Source organism: Netta rufina (assembly GCF_964035555.1).
Source record: "Netta rufina genome assembly, chromosome: 5".
Taxonomy (NCBI): domain Eukaryota; kingdom Metazoa; phylum Chordata; class Aves; order Anseriformes; family Anatidae; genus Netta; species Netta rufina.
Genome location: NC_140128.1, coordinates 49,298,780 through 49,320,881, shown reverse-complemented (window position 1 = coordinate 49,320,881; position 22,102 = coordinate 49,298,780). Strand labels below are relative to the sequence as shown.

Genomic DNA, 22,102 nt, shown 5'->3' with positions numbered 1-22,102 from the left:
AAGTTTGTAGTTAATGACTTGATGGCTTTTATGACCTTGGTACTTAGAGATTTTATTTCTGCAATGCCTGTTCTTTAATGCTGAAAGTAGTAACCCTGTTCTGTTTCCTTAACCCGTTACTGAAGCTTAGTCTTAAATTGCCCATAGTCACTGAATACTATTTCCTCTGCTTACCGTTTGAAGTGTCTGGTTTCTTTTGTGGCTTCCTCCTCCCTGCAGCTTAAACCTTTGAAGTCTTGATGTTGGATGCTTCGGTTTGTCTTTGGTCTGGCAGCATAACGGGTTAGTGGGCTTCTAGCTGGCTCTTTGCTCTGAGGTGCCGCTGAATGTCTGCCTGTGTCGTGGTGGGAAGCTGAGGTGTGTGGAAGCATTGTGGTGCCTCAGGTAAACACGAGAGTGATGCTGCTGCCTGCCCTACCAAAACGCTCTTTGATTTTCTGGTCCATTTGCTGGCCCTGTGTTCTGTTGCAGCTCTCAAAGGAGCACTTCTGTAGCTGTAAATGGGATAATATAATGCTCTCAAGATGTAGAGAAGATCAGATGGTTCTACCAAATGTCATGTGTGAAGGGGATGGCAGTGTAAAAATCACTTACAGTGCCGTAGTCTCTGATCTACAGGGGCTTCTATTGCAAGAACTGTTCCCTATTTATAAAAACAAGGATGAAATGAAATACACAAATGTGGCTACCCTCTGTGATTTTTGTGCTTAAAAGGTCCTCTGTGACAGCCAGAAGTCTAATTTCTTCAGCCCATTTAAAGAGCACTTAGAGCTCTAAATGATACCTCTTCTCTCCTATACTGCATTGTCTGTTGCTACCTGACTGTACTTTACTGCCTTCTCCTTTGGATCTGTGATGCTTTACAGAGAGAGGGAGAAAGCTGAGGATTTCCCCACACACACACACATCCCACTCCAAATGCCAGCTTCTCACCCATTTCAGTCATAAATCTTTCAAAAATACTGACCAAAGAAGAGAAAATGCTTACTGAAAGGTACAAATAGTTGGATTTAAGTTGGCAAAACTACCTCTGATTAATTCCCTGCTTAATAGATTGAGAACAAAAAATAAATAAAAATTGCCCCTGTTACAGCTGTATCTACTAGTATTTCAGGTGCCTTCAGTTAACTTCAGTTAACAGTGTGAGCTGGGGCTGCTGGTTGCTTGCATCTCTCAAGGGCAGTTCTGAGAAATGATAAAAGCAAGGATCCTGGCAGATGTCCCCTGAGGGAAGTGCAGGGTACTCTGCTGGTGGAGAACCTGGTGCAGATTATCTGAGCTCGCCTTTGTGCCTGGAAGAGGAACAGGATGTCTGTGAGGCTGTGGATGGTCGGCATTTGCTGGTTTTCACACTTTACTTTGGTATTGTTTGCATTGTGTCTTCCTGTGTCTGATAATTTCAGTGTGGTGGAAAGCCATGGCGGCTGCAGGTTTTTTCTCTGATTCATTAATATTTATGCAGCTCCCTTAGAAGCCAATATATGGCTTTTCTGGAAAAATGCTTTTTATGTTTTATGTCAGAGTAATATATTATTATTATTTGTTATTTTTTTTAAATGTGTGCATCTGGAGGTGAAACATTCTCACATATGAGAAAATGAACTTCTCTGCATGCATTAATAACTTCTTAGGCTATTAAAACAGATATCATGATTGCTTTTTACTTTTCGAATTGTAAATTGTTTGGTATTTTTCAATCCATCACTCAGACCAGACAGCAAAAATATGCTACTTAATTGAACCATGGCTGTAATGTATGACCTGAGCATTGTTTTCCCTTTGTAACTGTCATTCTCTATAACGTTCAGGTCCTGCATGCCACGGGGAATTAGTGCAAGCTGTTTACTTTGGTTGTTTGCTTGCTTTAACATCCAAAGCTATTCTGCATAGTTTGAGACTGTGATAAAAAACAGTTCATTGGCTCATAGTAACTTGATATCAAACACTTTCCTAAATCCATAGGTCATCTGAGCTTAAACGTGGTTTCAACTGGTGTGGTATTGATTTTAATCATTGTTGTATGTGGTGAGGCTCGCGTTATCCCATAGAGCTGTGCATTGGCTTCAGGTATACAACTAATCAATCGTAACAAGCTTCTGGGTTTTATTCAGTGTTGTAGGCAACTTATATGTATGTTTTATCTTTAAATGCTGTAGTGTATGATTAAATGAGAGCTTTGCCCTGAAGTTAAGTGTATGCTGGAAGCACTAGTCAGAAATTTGTGCTGCCCTGGGTAGGTCTCCATAGGCTTAGGTGTACTTACTGTGCCAGTTGAAGGCATCAAAGTTTTGCTGTAAATTAAGTGTTTGGTTTTACCACTTTCAACCACTTTTTCCCTTCTCTTTTTCCCCAGAGGTTCTCTGACATTTGCTTAAATATTTTTCTTCTCCTTGGGCTGATGACTGCAGTGTAGGATTCCTGTCTAGATGTTCTTTGCAATGCAGTGCCTCTTCAAAACAGTGACCTCTGGGAGCCTTGTGGAGAACTGACCAGTTTTCAAACATCTGCTCAAGGAACGCAGGCAGACGGTCTCACTTTGACACAGTTTTGCTGCCTCTTTGGAGGGAGGAGGGAAATATGGCAAGCAAGGATCTGTCTTTCTGAAGCCCCTCAGAAAAACGGGCCTACTGTGGGTTGCCACCACCTGGGTGTCAGGCTACGTGGAGGGAGGGAAGGAAGGCTCATGGACAGAGCAGGGACTAGCAGTGGTCATGGTGCCAGGGGACAGCACCTTTGGGTCAGGCCTTGTTCCTGCCTTGGGCACATTCCTGCGCCCCTCGCTGCAGCCTCCCCCAGCAGTTAGCTCGGCAGTCTCCTCAGCACCACCACCGCATGTCCCTCATGGATGGCCCCTCATAGGCCTGTCTGTCACCTGTGGCCTGCAGCCTGCTTCCTTCTGCCTGTTAATTTTAGGGGGTCCTGGAGTGTGGGTGCTGGACCAGCTTGCTTTCCGTGCCAGGCCCCAATCCTTTTTGCCTGGGATGTGGGGCAGTTGGTGCAGTTATGTGGTGCTGTGTGCTCAGCACGTGTTGTGTAATACAAAAAAAAACAACAAACAAACGCTATTTTGGTAGAGGACTTTTCCCAAATTAACTAATCCTCAAAATATGTATGCTTCTATGGTTTCTTGTCTCCTGGGTTTAAGTATTAAAAGTTCTAATGTTTCAGATAATCAAAGGGGAAATCCCACTCGTGAGAAAGAGGAAGACCCAGCGCTGTGAGCCAACCTCGCTAATCGCCGTCTCCTTCCCGTACCTGTTTAAGTGTGTGTGTTGGCATACCCAGCACCCAGTGCCTCTCCAGTAAATCCCAGTAAATTTTTGAAGTCCATTTTGAGGGCATTGTTGAAAACCTTTAGACCAATTCTTTCTGAAGTGGCTCTGGGAGCCAGCTTGCAAGTATTTTTCTTCAAAGTAGGATAAAGCTTACTCAGTGTGTATGCATGCATGGCAAAAAATGCAGCCTTTCCCATCAACCTCTATCCTTCAAGGAGCTCTGGAGCAGCCCTTTCTGAAGTCTTCTGTATTTTAGTGGGAGTTTGGAGTTATTCTGTTTACTCCAGGGCAGACACAGCAAAAATGTAGCTCGTTTTGTTATTTTAACTCTTAGCTTCTACTACTTGGAATGCTTCTGAGTGGGCTGTTGCACTGATCTACAAAAAAGCACTTCCTACCTCATATTTCTTGTTTATCTTGCTTAGCTGTGTGAAAGTCATTGTTTCAACAATTTGGCTATTAACTCTTTCTCTGCAAGAGTCGTCTTTTTTTCTTCCCAAAGCACAGTTGGAATGCATCTGGCTAGCCTCAGGTGACGTTCTGCAGCAGCGCTTCCCACGCTGTAATGGCAACGTATCAATCGGCCACCGTTTGTGGGCTGCCGTTATCTGTAAGAGGGCTTTGAAATACTCTGTAAGAGGTGCTTGGTTTCATTTTCTTTTTAATTTCCTTGCTGAGGAAGGATGAGCTCTGTTGTGGTTGTGCAGTGCACGCATGCTGCATCTCGGCCAGAGAAACTCCAGGCTTGTGAAGTGTAAGAAGGGAGCAATTTGTGTCGTGGATGCTGATGGATTGCCTGTCCCTTTGGGCAGCTTTGTAATGGCTTTCCAAAAGAAAGACTTACTGTATTGGACAGAAAACTGGAGGAACCATTGTGTATTCAGCAGTGTGCAGCACTTGTGACTGGGGACGACAACACAGGCGCCCTTAGATAGACGGGTGCTGCAGACAGAGGCGGGCAGCACTGCTCTGTGGCCTGCCCCAAAAGGGTCTTTGACTTTCACATATGGGATTAGTGGGAACGAGGAAGAGATTCCAGTCATGTCCTCGCTGAGGCTTTTCATTCTTAAATTAAATTCCCTACATCTTCAAAGTGAGAAGAAGGTTATAATATATTTAAATAGCCTGCATATAGTGGGAAAGTGGTCTGGTGTAGGAACGGCTGGGCTCTGTGCCAGGGATTCAGTTCTACTCTTCAGACTGAAGCAGAAGTGGCTTGTTTTCCTTGATAATGTGTCAAATGCAGTGACTGAGCACTGTTGTGCTGCGTGCACCTGAATCTCAATTCTTATGCTGGCAGAGAGATGAGCCACATCTACAGATCTGCCTGGGCTGGCTCTACCAATTGCAGCCCTCAGCGTTTCGATGTATGACCAAAATCGAGGTGTGCCCACCTCTGCTCTCAGGGCAGCTGCAGCGTTCCCAGCAGGGCAGCAGCTTAGCATGTCTCCTGCATCTCTCCAAGGCCACGGCTCAGAAGCTGCCGAGGTGCTTCCTAGGCAGGGAACGGAACCAGGGAAGTGCTTGCCTGAATCTGAATTGGGTACCAACATGCAGATTTTTATTGTTTGTTTTCTAGTGTGAAGTAATGCTTTTCCATTAGTGTTTGTTTTACATATTTCTCATGTTTCCAATAATAACCATTCCTTTTTTTCTTTTCTTTTTCAGGAAAAGAGGAGTAGAAGTAGTACAGGTGAGTAAAAACCATATTCGGTTATTTTTCCATTCACTTCTCTGCTATGAATACTGTTTTTGGAAACAGTGGATCCCCTTTTGTGGCATGTGTTGATCTTAGCTAGTCGTAAGCAAACAGGTATCCAAAGTGGAGATGAAGTTGTTTTTTCCCACGTTTGTTCATGAGTAAGATGTGGTGGTTGATGAGGTGATGTTAGTCTGTGCTTACTGCTCTTGAGGATGGTCAGGCCTGTCAGGAGTAGGAGCTGTTCTTTGAAAAAAAACAGTGGCAGAAGGCAAGTTCTTGCAACCCAGGGCACAGAGAAGTGGCACTGGACTGCTGTGGGGCTTTAGCCCATCTACTGTGAAGTTCAGGTGTTGGCTGTTTTGTGTTTCCCAGTTCTGAATGGCTGTATTCACATGAGATGGCACTTAAGTGATGATGCCAACTTGTAAAAGGAGTTATGTTACCTTGACAGCTGTGTTGCTGTGAATAATACCTCAGAGAACTGTAGCCCTGGAAGATCAAAGGGGGAGAAATGCTCTTTCCTTCTGGCCTATTTTGTCTGCTTTAGAAGAGCAGCATATCATAGATTTCACTCTTCCTGGTGCTTACTCGGTGTGTGGTCATTTGAGAGCTGCGTGGTATTACAAGGAAGGAAGGCACATACTTTACTGGCTGGATTTAACCATATTTCCAGCAGCCTTTTGCTGCTACAGCATCATCTTCCTTACTTGTACCTCCTATTGCTCAGAGCTAAGGAGCAGCTTCTTTTATCAGTTCTGATACAGCCTCCCCAGGCTGATAAATACAACCAGCATGTGTAAAGCACAGCTTCACAAGCAGCATGGGGAGGAAGGTAGCCTGTATTTCTGTCATTCTGTGACACACTATTACTTTGATAGTAGTCCAGTGCTTTCCAATCCACTATCTGCATTTGTTTTACGTGCCTAGTGCCTGCTGCATACACATAAGCAGCAAGGTGGCTGTATGAGATGAATTCAATGATACTCTGATTAGCTGAGCAGAGAACAAATTCCATTTTATCTATTGGGCTGAAGTTGCAGTCCTTCAACATGTTGCTTCAGTTAGTCTTCGCTATATCAATGTATGTAGGATGCACGAATGCTTTTTTTTTGCTGATGTTTGTGTAGCTTAGTGGCTAGTCATTTCTTTATTGGAAGAGCGTTTTGCAAAACACGTGGACAGAACTAGACAGGACTTGTGTAGAAATGCTTCATGGTTTCAAATTTCCCAGCATAGCTGAGATGCCAGACTAACCTGTACTGGGAGTTTGTGCCCCAGAGGCACACCTGGAACACTGATGCCTGCTGCTCTGCTGGAACAGGGTGAATGGCCACGTGCAATCATGACTTGCCCAGCACATGCGTTGCTTAATATGTCCTGATGCGCGTACTTGTAGTGAGCGAGGGATGTCTCAGAAGTGTGCTCTTTTCCCATCCAGCGTTACTAGAAAGCTTTGCTTGTGTCACCTCGTGCATCCGTTCCGCTAGCCCTGCTTCTGATTGGGGATGTCTTGGTGTCAATCTGCTGGACAAAGTTTACTTAGTAGAGGGAAAGTTGTTTACCTGTGTTGAGCAGTAGAGTTTTTCATTTGTTTCCCCTTCTCCTTTAAGGAACTTACTCTGTTGTGAGCTGTCTTGAGGGAAGCCAGCTCTTATGCCCAGCAAAAGACAAGCAACTCAAAACAGAAGTACACAGACTGTTTTTCTGTTTTCCTCTTCACATAAATTCAACTTTTTTTTTTTTTTTTTTTTTTTCTGGCTGCAGGCATGCTTTCCAGTTAGAAGTAGTGAGTTGAGAACTAAGGTTAAGTTACTGGCTTCCAGGTAGCACGATGTACTGGGATGCGTCCAGGCTCTGCAGCAGAGCTGTTGCCGTACCAGCCCCAGTAGTGTTCTGGGCACCGTGCTGGCACAGCTGCACAGCACAGGGAACAGCCACAGCTCCCTGGGGAGGTGTGGGGGCTCTCAGAACCTCAGATGTTCCCTGTCATCCCCTCGGTTTTCTTGCTGACTCCTCCAGCCCCTTGCAGCCGCCTGCTCAGCTGGAGTGACTTGAGCTGGTGGCCCAGGGTGGGGATGTGCTGCACAGTGACTTGTGCCCCAAGCACATCTGCTGTGGCCACCGCACAGGCAGTGGGTCAGTAAGTGCTTCAACAGAAACATTTCTTCATAGTTTCTACCCTCACCATTTCAAGGGAGAGGCTACTTCTAAAGTTATGCAGTGATTGTCTAATGAGGCATTAAGAGAAATAAATAAATTCTATTTTCTATTGACAGAATTTAGCAAAGATAGGATTTGCATCATTTCTAAATCATAAAGCTGGTTTTGAACTCTTGTTAAAAAAGCTTGGTTTTGTTCAGTTTCAGCCCTCCAAATTAACGTGGGGGCAAATTCAGAATTGCAAATTGTCAGTTCTTCTTCAGCCAGTAAAGCGTCCTGTTTCTTATGACTTTGTCCACTGGTGAGGAAAAGAAAGAACATCTCCATATACCTTGTTTTTCAGGAAAAAAAAAAAATCTGTTTGGCTTAGTCTAGAGAGGTTAAGATTGAAAACATGTGCAGTGAAGTGGAAATCATCACAAGTACCTCTGATGGGGACATGCATTTATTTTTGTTTCACAAGCTATGCAAATCCAGGATAATTAGCTGCAGCCCTTTGGCTTCTGACAAATTGCCAGTTCAGTCTTTGTGTGACAAAGTTTGGAGCCTTCGTACTTCTCGCGACTTCAAAGGCCTTTCAGGCATTTCCACACCCAAATTTTCCTAGAGCTCTAGCACACTTCTTTTTTAATATTAAAATAGTTAAGATTTCCTATTTTCCATGGATATTTTTGGTTCTAACGAGCACTAATGCTCTTTTATCTTAGAGAGATGTTCTTTCTAGTCAGTTGGCTATAAAAGTGGGATTAGTCATTGTATTTCAAGCTGCACATTTTTTAATAGCAATGGGATATGGAGGACAACATGTTTTTCAGTGTGGAACAGCTGATTGTAGTAGTTACAATGGTCTAGGCTGCTTTTTTGGTTTCCTTTTTTTTTTCCCCTCAGGTCTCTGGGAATTGAGATATTTGAAACCTTTTACTTCTAAGAAGAAAACTGTCCCTTGAGCTCTGGGTTTTACTGAAGACAGCGAAGGAGAATTAAGGGTCCTCTCCCCCTTTCTTAAATCTTCAGTCAAAGTGGAATACCAAAGACAACAGTTTCTACTAATTGTTGCCAGGGAACGGTTGTTTTCTAGAAATGCGGGAGGTTTATTTTCATACGCAGTATTAATGGAATAAGCCTGGAACAGCGGCGTTCTAGCTGGGAGAAGGGAGCTTATAAAACATATATCCAACAGCACGGACAGAAAGATGTGACTGGAGAGCTTCCAAAGCAAGCAGGTTTCTTGATGTTGGAGAGTTGGTACAGGCAGGAGAAAGTTTATTTTTACATGCATGCCAGGCCATTACTCCAGTGCTTGTTCTCAATATGGCAGTCAGCTTTGCCTTAAATGCAGTTTTGGAAGTGATGCTACAAGAGCCCTCCAGCCCTCCCCAATCTAGATAGTGTAGGCACTTTGGCTTGTAGGCAGGGGGCTGCTGGTCAAGGTCTTGAGAAGAGAGTGATGCTGCTTAGCTTCTGTGCTACGGCGTGCATTTGGATGTCTCAGAATGGGGTCTTCCAAAAATGTAGTGATGAACAAAAATTTCAGCTTCATCCCTTGGAAACAGCAGGACCGTGGAAAGCCACATCTCCAGCTGAATCCCGTCTCTGATCCTTCCCAGTAGGGATCTTCTGCAGTAGGGTCTTCTACAGGAGACCCTCCTGGCACTGAAGGAGCAGCCCTGCCCAGCAGGAGCAAAACGCGGGTTCCAGTGCAGGGAGGGATGTTTTTGGCACGCCGCTCCGCATTGCATCAGCAGGCTGGTCAGTGAGGTACAGCATGCTCCTTTCTGGTCCAGTGGGGAAGAATAAATACATATCTGCTGGGGCAGGGATGGAAGAGAAAACAGCAGAATGCTTCCAGCATGCGGATTAAGCAGATTAAATAAATGAGCGCTTATTCTTAAAAATTAGACCAAGTAAGCCAATCCATCAAAATGCAGTTAGAGCTTGATTTTATTCCCGGGGAGTGAATGACAGATCTGTGAGGAAATTTTTGTGGCTCAGAGGTGTGCAGCCTCTTACTGACTGGTTTGATTGCTTGCTTTTGACTCTGCATCCCACTGGCTCTGAGCGAGGTGTGGGCTCTGAAGTCACTTGCAGCAATTTCTTGGTGAGTGAAAACATTACTAAGATTTAGAAATCCGCAATGAATGCCTTTCAGGTTTGAGCTTGTACTGCTTTGGCCCATGGAGCCAGCTCTGCCCAGCCCTTTTGTCTTCTCCTGTCTTCTCAGTATGTCATGATGAGGTAGTGATGCCTAACAAAGCTAAAGGCTGGGGGTTGGGATGTCTTGGGTGGAAATCCAGTCACTTTGGGAGCTCTGCCAAAGGTTTTGCTGAGTATAAAGGGGCTAAGATTGCAGTGGGGAGGTGCCTCGTGTTGTCACTTACTGCAGGCACTTTGGGCAACTCCCTTAGAAACTCTGCCTCCCTTTTCTAATGAAGATGGAATGCCATGTACTGGGATGCCATTTAAGTTGCTTTCAGATATCTTAGAGGGAAAGACATAGAATAAGGTGGGTGTGTAAAGGAGAACTGGAGAATTAATGGACACTGATTTCTGAAGATTGCTGTGCATAGCACGTTCTCAGCCATCACAAGGTGTCTTCCCAGATACTTCAGTGAACTGTAAAGATTCATAAATCCATTCTCAAGTAACAGGATAAAAATAAGACCCTGAAGGAAATGCTGTATTAAATGAAATCCTGTATTTGCCTCCTTTTGACTACAAATACCTTGCAGCATGCAGGCCAGTCCTGGCACAGAAGGGCAGTTAAGATATTGCTTTTGTTAATCAGGGTTACCGCAGTGGTGCCCATGGGCCAGCTAGGAATAAGCTTTAATTTTAGGCTGCTTTAAACAATAGGATTATTTGTCTCACTGGATGCAGGTGTTATGATATAGTATCAAACCAGGGCAGGTGGAGTGTGTAACTCAGGAAATGCCTATTTTAAAACCAATCTGCCTCATTTGCGGCTCGCTGCAACTGCAAAGTGTATGTTGAAGTACAAATGTGTGTGTAGCTCTTTAATCTTTTTCTTCAGATGTCTTTTTTTCTTGGAGTGGGAAGGATGAGGAATTGATTAGATACAGGTCCAAGGGTCCTAATGCTGAGATGTCCTCTCACAGCTCAGTGACAATCCTTTGTCAGTTGTGGGGTGAAATCATTTGGTTCTTCTGCACACGTAGAGCTACAGACTTCATGCTGTGATGGTAGCTTAAACTTTGCTCTCAGTCCTGGGGTTTTGTTCTGGAGCAACAGTGATGATGTTCCCTTGGGAGAGATGATTGTGGTTTCTAGCATAGCTAAGACTTGCTTGCTTCAAGCAAAAGCTTTATAGAGAGGGTATCATCAGACCAGTGAAGGAGGCTATCTGCATGCCCACCTTCAGTGAGGGTGCTGGTAGCTCTGAGCTTCCAGTGGACTCCGGAAGACCCCTGGAGTTTGGGAAAGGCTTTTGCTATACATTGTTGACTTCCTTTCTCCAGCTTCTGCAGAAATTACTTCTTTGATCTTAGCCGTGACCTGAGATACTTGCAGCTGAAAACCTATTGTATTGTATGTTTGTTTGCTCCTCTGGTGCTTTACAGTTAAATGAAGTAAACGTACTGGTGTCACGGGATTGAATGATGTGCCAGTAATGGTACTCACAGACATTAAGCCATAAAGTTTCTAAAATTGCTGTGTTTGGTCTTTGGCCAACGTGTGCTGAGAATTTCTTAAAGCCAAATGGAGGTTGCCCCTGTTTAAAACAGGACACTTTCAAACACAGCGAGACCTGGAAGTGTTTACTGAACTCAGCTGCCTTCATGCAATTGTAGCAGGATGAGGCAGAAGAGTGGCTTTAACATAATCCTTCAGTCAGAACAACTGAAGTTCTTTTTTCCCCTCTTATTTTCTTGACACCAGTGTGGACCTCTCTTTGCTGCATATCTAAGGGTATGCAGATCAGACAAATATAAGGTTTCTGCACATGCTGTGGATGTTTTCTATGACTTTGGTTATTTTGCAATATCTTTTATCTTCTAAGAGTTAGCATTGATGGAAAACACTCATGGGCTTTTTAATAGTTTAATTACAGTCTTTTTATTTTTTGAGAGGTATCTTTGCACTGCTGACTAAAAGCACTTAGCTTAGGGTGGGAATTGTTCGATGTCATCTGAGGAAGAAAGGAGGGAGCCAGGAAAAATTCAGATGATCGTAAACATAGTTCCTCTAAAATGAGATAGCAGTGGGGCATCCAAAATGTGTTTCTTTTTAACGTGAGGTCACATTTATGGAAAAGTTGAGAGCTGTGGTTTGTTTGTTAGTTTGTTTGTTTTCATCCTTCTTCTCTCGCATGACTTGTCAAAAGAGACAGCTGCTGCAGCCTCCTAGATGAGATGAATGTGGTGCTCTGTTGGCCATGCCAAGGAGGGTCCAACCATTGTTAATGAATGGATTGAAACAGCCAGTAGATGGATATGATCTGTCCGAAGTGGTCCCTTTGTAAATGGTGGAAACAGGGTCACTTCTTTTGGAAGAGAAGATTCAGGGCAGGAGTTTGCTTTCCTTGCACAGACCGTGGAGGGAGCTTGGAGGTAGAAGCCTCCTCCAGCAGGTTCACATGAATTTCTCTTGCTCAGATTTGTGCTGGGGACATAACTGTTAGTGTACTTGTAGATGGTGGCTACCAACAAAATATTGGATCTGTATAAATCCCAAAGACAGAGGAACTGCAAAAGCTGCTGATGAGCTTTGTCCATGTAGCAGTACAGCACAGTGTTACGGTAGTTTTAGACTGCACCCCACTTCTTTCCCTCCCGCTGACTCTGTCATGAAGCTGCATGGTTTTGTCCCTCAGAGGCTTGGTTTCTGGGTGCTTTCACCGTGATCCTGCTGGGCTTTAAGAACAAGACACGTCCAAGCCCGTATTCAGTCTATAGCATAGATTCATCACTGAAAGAGTGATGCCTCAGTATGTTTTAATTGTTCTTTTCTTATATTCATGTTATTCTTGTAAAGGAGACAAAAGAATTAATTGTTGCACTTATTACAAATGAATAAAAGCATATAAAGAGAACTTGACCTCTGTAGTTGTTGTAAGTTTGGGTGCTGACCTGTAGGATCCTAAGGCAATGCTGCAAAATAACCAGTCATTAATGTATCAGGCACTTCAATCATGATTAAAAAATAAATAAGTTGTGGATGTTGCTCCTTTGTCTTTGAAAAATGCTATAACAGTCGTTATGAGCAGGAAAGCAGAAACCACAGACCTATATACAAACCATAGACTGCTTCTGTCATTATAAAACAATGGATTTGCCTTGTACTACTGTTCTTTGGCTGTTATTTTAGGGTCCAGGGTAATGCAGTGTCTCACTGCATCTCACTGTCACAACTTTTTCAACCTAAGGTTGCTTCAGTAAGTTATCGTTGCCTCATTTAGTTTCCCAACTGGTATTCCCTAAATCAAAAGGGTTTCATACCCAATTTAAGGTTGCTATACCTGTCAACTTGCATGTATGTTGTGTCCCTGTTTGAGTGCTTGTTCTAAGGTGGGTGTTCACCTCAGTAGTTACTGAAGACTTAAACTAAATCTTCCCGGCACCTTGCCAAAGCGCAAACAAGTTATTTACAGTGTTTTGACAGTCATCTGAAGATGGGATGGAAAAGATGCCGTTGGGACTGAGCTAATACTCTGAGACTGAGCAAGAGACTGAAACGTAAGGGAAACAACTGCTGCAGAGGAATTTCTGGCTGACTTTGCAAACAGAAAAAAGCTTTTTAGCTTGCTTTGTTTTTGTAGTAAATTGTTGATTGGAGCCAAGAGCTTCCTTTACTCAGAGGTCTAAGTGCATCTGAAAATGTTTTCTTGTGCAAGGATCTTCATTGCACAACTCTGCTGTCCTGTAACCTTAACAGCACAGTTACCGAGTTAAAATTGTCCATTGGCTAACAGATAGAAAAGATTAGAGGACAAGCTAATTGCTGTCTATAGAGAATTTATGTTGATGGCGGAGAGATCGTTTGTACTTCAGGCTAGCTTGGAAAATGTTTGTTCTTGTGACCGAGAGGAGCTTATCTTGTAATATCCTTTCCTTTATGGTAACATCCTTAAGTGGCTGAAAAAAGAACAGCAGCTATAGAGGGGGAAAGCAGAATTTCTGCTTTTAAACTGTAAGCACAGAGCAGTTTGACAAGAAGCCAGAGCAGATTGGATGTTCATAGGCCTGCTGCGACGAGTTGTGTGGCATTCAAGCCCTCAGTGGCTGCTTGTCAGTGATCTAAGTGACTGCAAACGGGGGCAGAGAGAGAATTTGCTCCTTGCAGGTGACAGATCCTCCCTTCCCCCCATCCCCATTCCAGGGATGTCCAGTATGGTCCAGGCCTTACAAAGCCTTTTAAGGGCTGGTTGGTGTAGTGTAATGTACTAACTTGGGGCGCTCAGCCCTTTGTGCAGCAGCTCAAGGGCTTGTATTTCCTTCTGTGTTGTTGTAAATTTGGTCTGACTTCAGTAAAAGGTGCAGAGGAGGAACAAGGATGGATAGCAAGACATCCCGTGGTCAGTGGGTTTGTGCTGTGGAAAGTTAGAGAGGAGAGTAAACATTTTCCTAGCTCTTCAACTTCCGACGTGTCTGTTTCCTATTCTTTTACTTTTTTTTTTTTTTTTCCGATGGCAAAGTGCTGACGTAGTTGTTCATGATTCCGTGAGGTCTGAAGATTCGGCAGGTCTGCTTTCATCCTGCTCCTGGCATTGGTCACCAAGTCCCCGCTCTGCCAGCCGACCTGCACTGTCGCTCCTGTGTGCGGGGAGGGCCTCTCCAGACGGGGACAGAGGAGGGAGCGCCTGGCCAAGCCCCAGGAGCCTGCTGGAAGCACCGCAGGTCACAGCAGAGGGGCTGAGCTCCCCCTGAGGATGCTCCCTGAAGGCAGCTGGGGCCTGCCTGCAGCCCTTGAGCCACCTGGGATATGGGAGCTGCTCTTGTGCAGCACCTAAGCCATGGTCATGTTGTGTGAGCTGTGGTAGCTGAAGAGGGTCAGCCGTGTATTTGTGTAGCTCTCTGTTCTGTGAATCTTTTGACATGTCCTTTTCAAATCAAGGACTGCTTTTGCCTCTTCTGTAGGGCAGAATATTCCCTGTTTTTGAGGCTTGCTTTCTGTAACTGTAGTCAGAGACTCCTAGGGAGTGAGTACAGCTTAACTCTGTTTACAGCATATAGAAGTTGCAAGTCATAATACTATGATGTCCTTTTTTGCTTTGTGCAAGGAACTGCATTGTCAATACTGCATAATCATGTATGAGAAATAGCCTGTCCACGGACAGGCTGTCTTGAAGGTATTCTTCGTTCCTGCCCAGATATGTCTGTCTGAAGCCAAGTTCTGGTTCAGTAATACCATCAAGTTGATGTTTAAAAGAAGAGCTAATAGAGTTTACTTGAGCTTCAATAGATAGGCATACCAAGTATAGTTGGTGGTGACTGCAAATTGGAATTTCTTCTAAATTTTCTAGAGATTGATGTGCTGCAACTTTATTTATTGAATCTGTTAGGGTTGTTTATGATATTGCCTGAAGAACTTTGTGTGTTTGCAGAGGATCACTTAGCAACAGCCTATGGTGCAGTGAGGTTGCCTGCGACATGCTGAAGCTAGCACGATGAACCATAGAGCAGCAAGGAAACACCCAGAAACAGCAAGTAAATACAAATTTACAGCCAGACAGAGCAGTTCAGGCACTGAAGAGCTTTGTATTTCCATGGGGCACTGTTTGTAAAACTCTTTGCTTTCCAGTCTTTATTTACACGACTGTCGTCCTGATGCCACGATAGTCTCTGCTTCTAGAGATGCTCATGTGAGGTCTGCAGCTGGTGTAATGGAACATCTCCTCAGCGTTTAAAATAGAAGCAACTCTTTGATATTAAAGCAACCTGCACTTTAATCTCCTAAATCTTCTTAATTAGTCCTTCACCAAGCAATAGCTAAGGAATAAAAGTTCCCCAGAGGAGTCTGGGGAATAACCTGGTATCTCAACTTCAGAGCTCTGTGCTTATGCTGTTTCTAATAATCAGCATTCCTTTTCCCAAGAGTGGTATTTTTATCTTGTTTGTATTTTTTGTTGTTTTGCTCTTTTTTTGGGCTCCAGAAGGATTGTAAATTCAGATCTTAATTTCTGCGTACTTCAGGCCATTTATTACATATTTCAGGCCATTTATTGTTGTATATTAATACCAGTAACTTGCCTGACTTCAATGACCTAGTTTGCACTGGAGGTGAAAGCTGAATGCAATCAGCAAACATTCTCTTTTTTAGAGATTGTCCCTGGTGTCTGAGATGTGGACACAATACAAAGCAAATGCCCCACATCTGTGTTTGGCAGGCAACAGTAACTTGACAGGAACATAGCTGACATTGTGTTTATGGATCTTGTTGGTTTGAGTGACTCAGAGTAGGTGGGGGGGAAAACACTGAGCGTTCAAAGACATTCTTGTTTGTGTGTGTGTACATGTATATATAAACTATTCTTCCTCATTTGGGGATGTGGGCTGAAGAAATTCTACTATTTCTTGACCTTTTAAAGAAGAAATCTGACTGCAATACTTGCATTTAGGTCTAGTATTACCTGAGTTCAACGAGTTTGGGTATGAATGTAGGTTGTAATGGAAAAGTGGATTTGGGGTGGAATTTGGTTTGTTGATCCTTGTATCCCTGCAGTCACTTCCAAATTCTTCCTGGGACCTTAAAATTCCTCCTCTTTCAATGAAGAGAAAACAGGGCATATTGTTGTTTTGCTTGGGAAAAAACGTCATAAAATACAGACTGGTAGTAAGGAAGATGTGAAGATAGCATCCCTGTTCAAGCCCAGCACACTCTCAAGCCGAAACAGGGAGGTAGACTTGCTGAAGGGAATTGTCTTTCACCAATTGCCATTTTACCCTGGCATAAGATAAACCTTGGATCAGTTCAGCAAGAGAACAGTCCGAATTCTGTCAGTTTGCAAAACCAAAGCTGTGTCTGTAATGTGTTTTAAGGCTTGGGGTCCGAAATCTCTGTGCGTAGCACCCTTCACTGACTTGAAGGCTGTAAGGCTGCACACTTGCTTTGTTCATAGCACTACAGATGTCGAAAATTGTACTTCACAGTTCTGTCAAGGTCATGGGTTTATCTAAGATAAACCAGCTATAAGGAGCTAGGGCAGGTTATGCCTTTACACATGCAGTCTGTTTGGGGCAGGGTTATCGCATAGTTTACTTAACCTAGCAGGGGAGGTCAAAACAAACCTGTCTTGGTTGTCTCGTTCTGTGCAATGCAGAAAGGGATTATCTAAGGTTGTGCTGTCCTTTCTGCTGATGCTTACAGTGGCAAATGGTATGAAGAACCTACATGTGATGGGAACAAGAAGCCGTGAATTAATTGGTTGCATTAAAGCTCTAAATTAAGTGCCCTCAGTGCACTTTTGCTGTGTTTCCTATGATTTCAGTCTGGTTTTTGGAACTCTGTAGTAGACTTTCCTCTCTAACTTCTGTGTGAAACAGTGAACACCTGTCTATTCAGCATCCGTTGCCTCATGCGTTTGTCCTTTCACATATTTCAAACGCTGAGTACTTGACCAAGAATAAATGGGTAAAAGGATAGACCCTGTACTAGCTAATTTTAAAACTAAAGACAATTAAAATAGTATTTGTGTATGTGTTTTGCTAATGCTAGAGCTGAAAACATTGGATGGCACTTTTCTGTGGGTTGTATTTCGGGAATAAGATGCTCAAAACTGAGCAATGTCATGTCCACCAAAATGTTCAAGCCCCTCAATCTCCATGCTGAAAAGCACTCATTTATGTCAAGGATGCATGTAACTTCCCATTTTTATTTTTTTCCTTGTTGTTTGCATGTCGTCTTTATAGGTTTTATGGGCTCGTTTAAGTTTTGCGTGTGGGACTTCCTTTTGAGCTGAATGTGTCTGCAGTTCACACGAGCAGGATAAGCCTGAAGGACAGAGCTTCAGAAGAACAGATTTCGAACTTCAAACCAGGCTTCGCACTGGCTGCGTGTTCGTCTTTGTTCCCCTTCACAAACGTCTCTGCTGGGGTGTTCAGAACAGGCTGTACTGAAGGACGTGTCTTTGGGGCCTGTCCTGTGCTTGTTCTTGAAGCTGGCTGGAGGCAAGCCAGCCCTTCATTCTGAGGTTGCAAAACTGTGCTGGCGTGGCAGGGGACAGGCTTTGTTTCGCGGTGGGACTTGCTAGTCTCCTGAGCTGCGTGCCACATCGGTGAGGCCATGCAGCATCCCTGGGAGGGCCAGCTTACAGCTGCGCTGGCTGCACAGGACGTGTCAGTGCCTGCATGTCACCACACACCTACCCCGAACCTGCTAATTCCTGTGGGCGTAGTGTTTGGATGACTTCATGTAGAGAAAACACTTGAACCATGAAGTCTCCTACAGCACGATGTCTGTCTGACGGGACTGTCCTCTCCTGTTCCTTACAAGCTGGGCTCCAGCTGGTGCCGGTGTGTTTTCCAGCACCGTTTCTTGGCTGAGGCAGGCAGAAGAGAGCCGTGCACCTCATTTGCTACCGCATCCTATGATAGTGTAATGTGCTGCCAGCCCCGCGTGTCGTGAGGATGGTGAGGACTTAAAATTTGCAAACACTACAATGGAAATGAGGTGCCCTAATCAGGGGGAAGTAATCATTTGAAGATACCACTAGACCTCAAATTAGCTCCCCACTTAGTTGAAGCTCTTTGAAAATCAGAATTTTATTATTTTCAAGAAGCTAAGTGTTTTGGCAGGCCACCAGTTACAACAGAGGTCTTGGTGAGGGGAAGTTCTGTGGCTTGTGCCATAGGACACGTCAGATGATGGTACTGGACCTTTTTTTAATTCGAAGGTCTGGGGGGTAAATTGCAAAGTAATGAGCCTACTTTTCAAAGGTGCAGGCAGCTGCTATTAAGGTCCATGCAAAATGCCAAAGGCCCTTGCTCTTCCTTCTGGGCATAAATATGAAATGCACGTGCCCATTCTGCACAGTCTTCTTGTGTAAGTCAGTCCTATCATTCATGTCATTCCCTCCACCCAATTAGTAGCTGGAAAATCGTGAATGAATGAACTCCAAATGCCTGCAGGTTTTTTGACCATCTTTGCAGTTGCGCTGCTTCTCTTTGGGTTGCTCTAGTCTTTTATCATTTAATGATGTAAACAGGCATGGGAGACTTCTAGTTCTGGGGCACAGGAAAACATCACCCCTGAGAGCTCTGTGCTGAAGCCAATCCATTGGTGTCTTTCCCTGTATGAACATTTGGAGAAGTTGCAGTGTTATTTTTTTTGCCACTTCTGGGAGACTTTTCCTTGTTTAACTTCAGACCAAAATATCCTAAATCCCACATGCAACAGCCTGTGTGTCATCAGCAGAAGTGCAGTCTCAATGAGATTATCATCTGATTATACTTTACAAAATCTGCATTTTTTAGTATTTGTGTTTCTTGTGGCTCTATAGAAAATATTACGTTTGTAAATCTACTGTTAATGTCAGCAGAGCATAAGAAAGCAAAAATTAAAGACTTTACCTACTGAAGTTGTATTTATTTCCTAGTACCGTCACAAAAAAAGGATTTTTTGTTCATGCTTCAGGGACTGAACACCTTTTTTCTTGGCAGTTGCTGAGATACCATATGCACGAGAAACATGTGTGCTGCATATGCATGCTAGCTATGTGGAGGGGAAGAGGAGGCAAGTAACACAAATACAGCTGAAAACTTTTTAAAAATTTCAATAAATCTACAAGTTGAGATACTCTAAATATTCAGTGGGGGACTTCAGTTCTGTGGGAACTAGTTAAATTTAGCAGATGCAAATATAGAAACCAAGCAGCGTAGTGACTTGCAGAAGGCCTGCCCGTATAAAGAAAATAGCAGGCTGACAGCTTATTGCAGCTCGCTCTGTAAAAGAGCCCTTTAACATGCTATTTTTCTTTTGTGTTTTAGAAGGGATGAGGGGGCGAGAGCCCGCTCTTTCTGATCGTGTAGAGGTGCTTCTTGCATCAGCAGTCTCTGCAAGCAGGGTTTCAGCAGGATGTTTGTTTTGTGAGCCTGCACCAAGGCTTAAGAAAATTAATAGGGAGGATCTGAAGGCAGTTCTCGTTACGAAGTCGAGTCTTAACATTTTTAGCTTACCCGGGGCTGACGTGGGCTGTTGCCTAGTTTGGTTTTGCCAGCGTAGACAGGGCTGGCTTGGAACCGCCAAGGTCTGTGCTGGTCGGTGTGTAGCCTGGGGAGCTCTGCAGCTGGGACAGGCACCTGCACCCCTAGGGCAGCACCGCTGTGGGGTGGCTGGGATGTGGGGTCTCAGCGTTAGCTACTGTGGGTGTTAGCAGTGTCATTTGCACGTGGACCGGTCGATCTGGAGATGTATACATGTAGTTATGCTCATAATCTGGACCTACGTCAATGGCACCGTGTCCTTCTTGCTGCTGCTCGTTTTCCTGGGAAGATTAAGGCTAATGTGTGTGACCGTGCCACAGCTTCATCTCCCACTGCTTGTAAAACACCGTGTCTTGTAGACGGAGCAGTCCCAGCCGTGCTTTTGAGGATACCACCCATACTCTCCAAAACTCTGAGAACTTTCTGAAATAGCAGACTAAGGTCACAAGCTTGGTATGTCTAACATAAAGAAAGACTGGGAAAGAAAAATTTTATTACCAGGAAAACCGAGGTCACCCCTCCTGCAGGCATGGGATGAAGAAGAGAAACTTTTATATTCCCTGGTAAAAATAATTCCCTTGCTGTTGGTTTCTGAAGTAAAATCCAAGCAAATCAAAGAGCCCAGAATAAGTCCAATAAATTGCTACTGTGCTGATGTCACCTTTGTGTAGTGGGCTGTTCGCTTGTGTCTGTCTTATGTCAGTGTGAGATGTAAATCAAAATGATAAGATGCAATTTATTGGATGGGTTGGGAATTAATAGCTGCAGGGTCTCCGTTGTTTCCCATCATGCTGGCTGGGAACGTTTCCCTAGAAGGAGATAGCTTGAAAGGCACCCATCTTTCATAAACTATTTTTAATACTTGAAAGTTACTTGAAGCGCTAATTTGAGACGTTTATTTTAGGCAGAGAAGAAAACAACTGAGTTCTCCTGTACATGTTTGTAATGTCTGCTGGGTGAATCTCCATTTTTTGCACCTTGACAGGCTCCATCTGTATTTCTTGTGGAGAGCAGGGACTTGCAAACTTTACCAGAAAGAGGAGGCAAAATGTACTGCAGCCTCCTTTTCTATACTTCTTACCCATCGATCTCAAACATATCACTGTGATCATGGTTCAAATCAAGCAGGAGGATGTTAGGTCATGGATTTGGCAAGCTGCCTTTTATAACCTTTAATTTATCAGCCTGCAAATGAACGATTTGGAGTGGAGTCACCCCATGCAGCGACTTGCATCCCGCTGGAACAGAAGTGAAAAGCTGCTGGAGGGAACAAATGTCTGGGAAGCTGGTCCTGTGGCATGGAGGAGAGATGCAAAACTCTTCAGGAGGGATCTGGCTGGCTGGCTCATCTGCAGGTCTTCGTGTTCTCTGGGGACTCAGTTGGCTAATGGCAGCAAAACAAAAACCAAGCCACAGATGTTATGAGCCAGTTTGTGGTGGGTGTTCCGAGCGGTTAAAATACCTGTTTTCATTCCCATGTGGGAGACTTTTTGGATCAGTCGTGTAATTTTTCTGGGCCTTACTTTGGCCCACGACCAGAATTGTTCTGGGCTCGGCAGGCTCACTGGGATGATCCAGTACAATGGGGCTGCAGTGCTTCGACTCCGCTGTTGCCAGCACAGGCAGCCCTTTCTGATTGTCCCTTACATTAGGGCCGGGTGGTTCAGCAGCTGCTTTTTGCCTTTCTTTCCTTTAGCTCTGTTGGTTTTGCAGCACTAGCTCTGTGAGATTTCACACAAAATCAGTGTGATTTAAGAACGTACTCTTGCAGTTGCAGCTGCTTGGGGCATTTTCTCACATGTGCACCCTGTTGGTGTTCACGCCAGCAGAACAGGAGCTGCTGAGGGTGCTGTGGGCAGTGGCTGCGTTTTGCTCTGAAGTAGCTCTGCCTTTCTGCTTGCTGTAAGTAGCTTGCTGTGTCACCAACTGTGGTGTGTGTGAATTAGCTGAGTCCAAAAGAAGCACAGGTAACTCTGAAATTTTATCAATAATCCTGTGTTCCTGTTTCCTCCTATGTTATGGGATCAGCTGCGTTAAAGTAGAATAGGTACTGAGGTATCTTACACACCTACATGTGTTTTATTTGGTTTAACCATAGAAAGAATTTGCAGTGTGTATTGCCTTGATAAATTTAGCAATACTCAGCACATTTCAGCTTCTCCTCAACTTTTTGCTTATGTCTCCAGGCAATAATACATCTGTAATAGCCACTGCTGGCAGGAAAGCCAAAGGTGATCCTGCCCATGGCACATTCACGTTACCAGTGAGGTCTGGAGATGACTGGTCTGGTGCCTGCAATTTCTGGGGTCATCCTGGGTTGTGGGATGCATAGAGGAAGGAAGGGGGAGAAAGGTTACAGGTTTCAGTGAGAGAGGCTGACGTGCCTCGAGGTGCAATTGTCAGTTACTCATTGGGGTGTTAAACAGGACAGGGCATCCATTTCACGACCTCCCGTCATCTCTTGTAGCATCTTTATGAGGCAGATGCCCCTGGTGTTGAGACACCCTGGCAGGATGTGCCGTGCAAGCACAGCTTCCTCAGCCTCTGCTGCCTCGCAGCTGCTCAGCCAAGTCTCCCTGTGCCCGCGTATCAGGCTGCAAGCAAAACGGGTCCTGTTTGCACAGGGCGTTTCCTGCTGCACTGGCAGCCTGTTTGGTGTCAAAGTGCACATGCTGTAGGGACTATGAACTTGCCAGGTACTAAAACAGTCACTTCTTTACGTTTCTGGGCTGAAGGGAGAAGCTCTTACCCTTCCATGAAACGAACTCTTAAAAATCCTGGGCGTTGGTGGCAGTGGGTGCAAGGAA

General features: G+C 44.3%; 1 protein-coding gene across 1 annotated transcript in view; it reads left to right on the top strand.

Moving 5' to 3' along the window:
- ITPK1 (inositol-tetrakisphosphate 1-kinase) overlaps window positions 1–22,102 on the top strand; it is a 140,332-nt gene that overhangs the window by 26,327 nt on the left and 91,903 nt on the right. The window contains exon 3 of the mRNA XM_084287305.1: window positions 4,944–4,968. Within this exon, the coding sequence (XP_084143431.1) occupies window positions 4,944–4,968 (25 nt within the window). The remainder of the gene's footprint in view (window positions 1–4,943; window positions 4,969–22,102) is intronic.